This window comes from Clarias gariepinus, chromosome 16 (assembly GCF_024256425.1).
Source record: "Clarias gariepinus isolate MV-2021 ecotype Netherlands chromosome 16, CGAR_prim_01v2, whole genome shotgun sequence".
NCBI lineage: Eukaryota > Metazoa > Chordata > Actinopteri > Siluriformes > Clariidae > Clarias > Clarias gariepinus.
The window spans coordinates 26,612,948-26,615,478 of record NC_071115.1 but is presented as its reverse complement, the minus strand read 5'-3'; the positions used below and the strand labels follow the sequence as shown (position 1 = coordinate 26,615,478).

General features: G+C 34.4%; 1 gene segment (V, D, J or C); it reads right to left on the bottom strand.

The window, feature by feature from the left end:
• Window positions 1–1,241: 1,241 nt before the first annotated feature.
• On the bottom strand, window positions 1,242–1,689 carry LOC128544267 (Ig heavy chain V region 914-like). The segment is given in 2 exon segments: window positions 1,242–1,552; window positions 1,641–1,689. Coding segments are annotated over 2 exon segments (357 nt in total).
• Window positions 1,690–2,531: the final 842 nt, after the last annotated feature.

Sequence of the window (2,531 nt, the reverse complement as noted above, 5' to 3'; positions counted from 1 at the left end):
AAACACTGCTTCATCAGGAAACTTAACAAAAAACCTCTCTAATGACACTCAAGAGTGAGCGCACACTAACGGAATCACTGCTGTAAAGTAAAAATAAATTAAATTAACCTGAACTTTACCTTTGAAAAAAATCACGACAGAGCAGTGTGTCCATTAGAGTGTGTGTATATGTGTGTGTGTGTGTGTGTGTGTGTGTGTGTGTGTGTGAAGATGAGAGAAGGAGACAAATGGCAGGGTATCCAACTGTAGTCTGTATGATTACAATAATCCTGTTATTAATAGGTTATGATCACTGATGTCAACATAAAACAGTAAATGATTTTTGGTTGCCAGTTATTTAATATTGTTGATGCAAAAGTAAACAGCAGTTAGATATTTTTTCCTGCCCATTAACACAGGTGGTCCATGGGTGGCTTTGTAGGAGTGATGATAAAACTGGATAAACTGCATTCATATAAACCAAACACTTTGCAAATATACAGAAGATAACAGGAAATTGAGTTTAAACATATGTTCTGATAAATGTTTGTGTCCTAGAATTGTGTGGTGTCCATCATGGTAAATACTGTACACTAAATTGAGTATTATTTACACTACTATGTTTGGGGTCACTTGCAAATTTCTTCGTTTTTGTTTAATGATTTATTTTCTACATTCTACAACAATACTGGGGATTTCAAAACTATAAAATAACACATATGAAATAAGGTTATTACGTAACAACAACAAAGACAACAGTTAGTTGTTATTTTAAGACACAGAGGTCAGCCTTTCTGTAATAGTTCTTGCAAGAACAGTATTGTCAAGTGCATTTGCAAAATCCGTCAAGCACCATAATGAAACTGGCTCTCATGAAGGCCATCCCAGGAGGACGAGACCACAACCTACCTCTCCTGCAGACGAGAAGTTCATTTAGAGTTATCAGCCTGAAAAATGACCAATTAACAGCATCTTAGATTAGAGGCGTTATGAAGTCTTTACAGAGCAGAAGTAGCAGAAACATCTCAATATCAACTGTTCAAAGGAGATTAATGCATTTTTTGGATGCCTTTAGCATTCCTTTACAATGTAGAAAGAAATAAAAAATCAGGAACAATCATGGAGTTAGAAAGTGACCCAAAACTTTTGAACGGTGGTGTATATTTTGTTTTATTTTACATATACACTATAATAGGCTATAGCCTTGAGTTGAATTGCCTGCTTTAGTAGCTGTTTTTGTACAGGGATGTTGTTGATCTGTCTCACTGTGGTCTACCAGCGCAGTAATACACAGCTGTGTCTTCAGTCTGCATGTTCTGTCCCGTTAATGTTACTGTGTTGCTGGACGTGTCTACGGACATCTGAAACCTGCTTTTCAGTTTTTCACTGTAGTAAGTGCTACCACCCCCATGTATACTTCCGATCCACTCCAGAGCTTTTCCTGCAGGTTGTCGTATCCAGCCCGTCCAGTAGCTGCTTAATGAATATCCAGACACTTTACAGGTCAGAGTCAGTGACTGACCAGGGGTTACTATAGTGGATCCAGGCTGGGTCAGCTCAACACAGTGAACACCTGTTAAAGAAGAATTATTTTAGTGTTGGAAATGCAAAAAGCTGTAAGTAATCAAAACTGTATGTATATGTTAAATGGAAACACTTACAGTGTACGGCTGCGAGCAGCAGCAGTGAAAAAGCTGCAGAGATCATGGTGTGTGTTAAGCAAAATAAGTAAAGGCTTTTGGTCTTCATTCCTTAAATATATAAAAGGGAATGATATTTGCATAGAGACACCCCTTATCTGAGGTACAATTCCCCTTTATTCCATAAGAGAGAACCTCCTAATGTATTTTAAAGGATTTAATTGTGTTTAAAAATAAGAACTTGGTCTTGTTTTCAGTTGGTTTAATAGTCAGAAAATAGATAAAAATATAAGTATTTTGTCAGAGTAAAAAGTCCATAACAAACATAACATAAGTTACACAAGCAGAATAACCATCATAAGTAACAACAATATTATTTAAATCTACAGTAAGTGATATATAAATATAGATTAGACTGAAACAAACATTTACCAATTGTAACCAATTATAATGCAGGAAAGATTTTTAAGCTCCCACAAGATTTTTTTTTATTTATTTACAATATGTATTATTAAATTTCAATTATTAAATTGTCAAAAGTAACCCAAATATGAGCTCCTTTTAAAGCACGTGCATTCAGATTTTTTCAGAAACAGCTAACATATAAAAGTAGGCAATAAAATATATATAAATTTACCCACTCATAACTGGTAAAGGTATGAAGTCCATTTGTACCAGTAAAAGACAAAATAAAAGGAGTTAAGGATGCTTAAGGAAAATTAAAAAGTCAAACTTTTGGAAAATATTAAAGAATATGGGGTAAAAGGTATTTCTGGAAGTTTTGTAAATTGAGAGGATTTTTCATGAAGAAAATTTTATTTAAAATGAAGTGCTTACATTTATCTCAGTTTACCCAAAATTAACTCCTCAATATACAATGAGCTCCATCTTCTCTCAGTATGTACTGTTGCA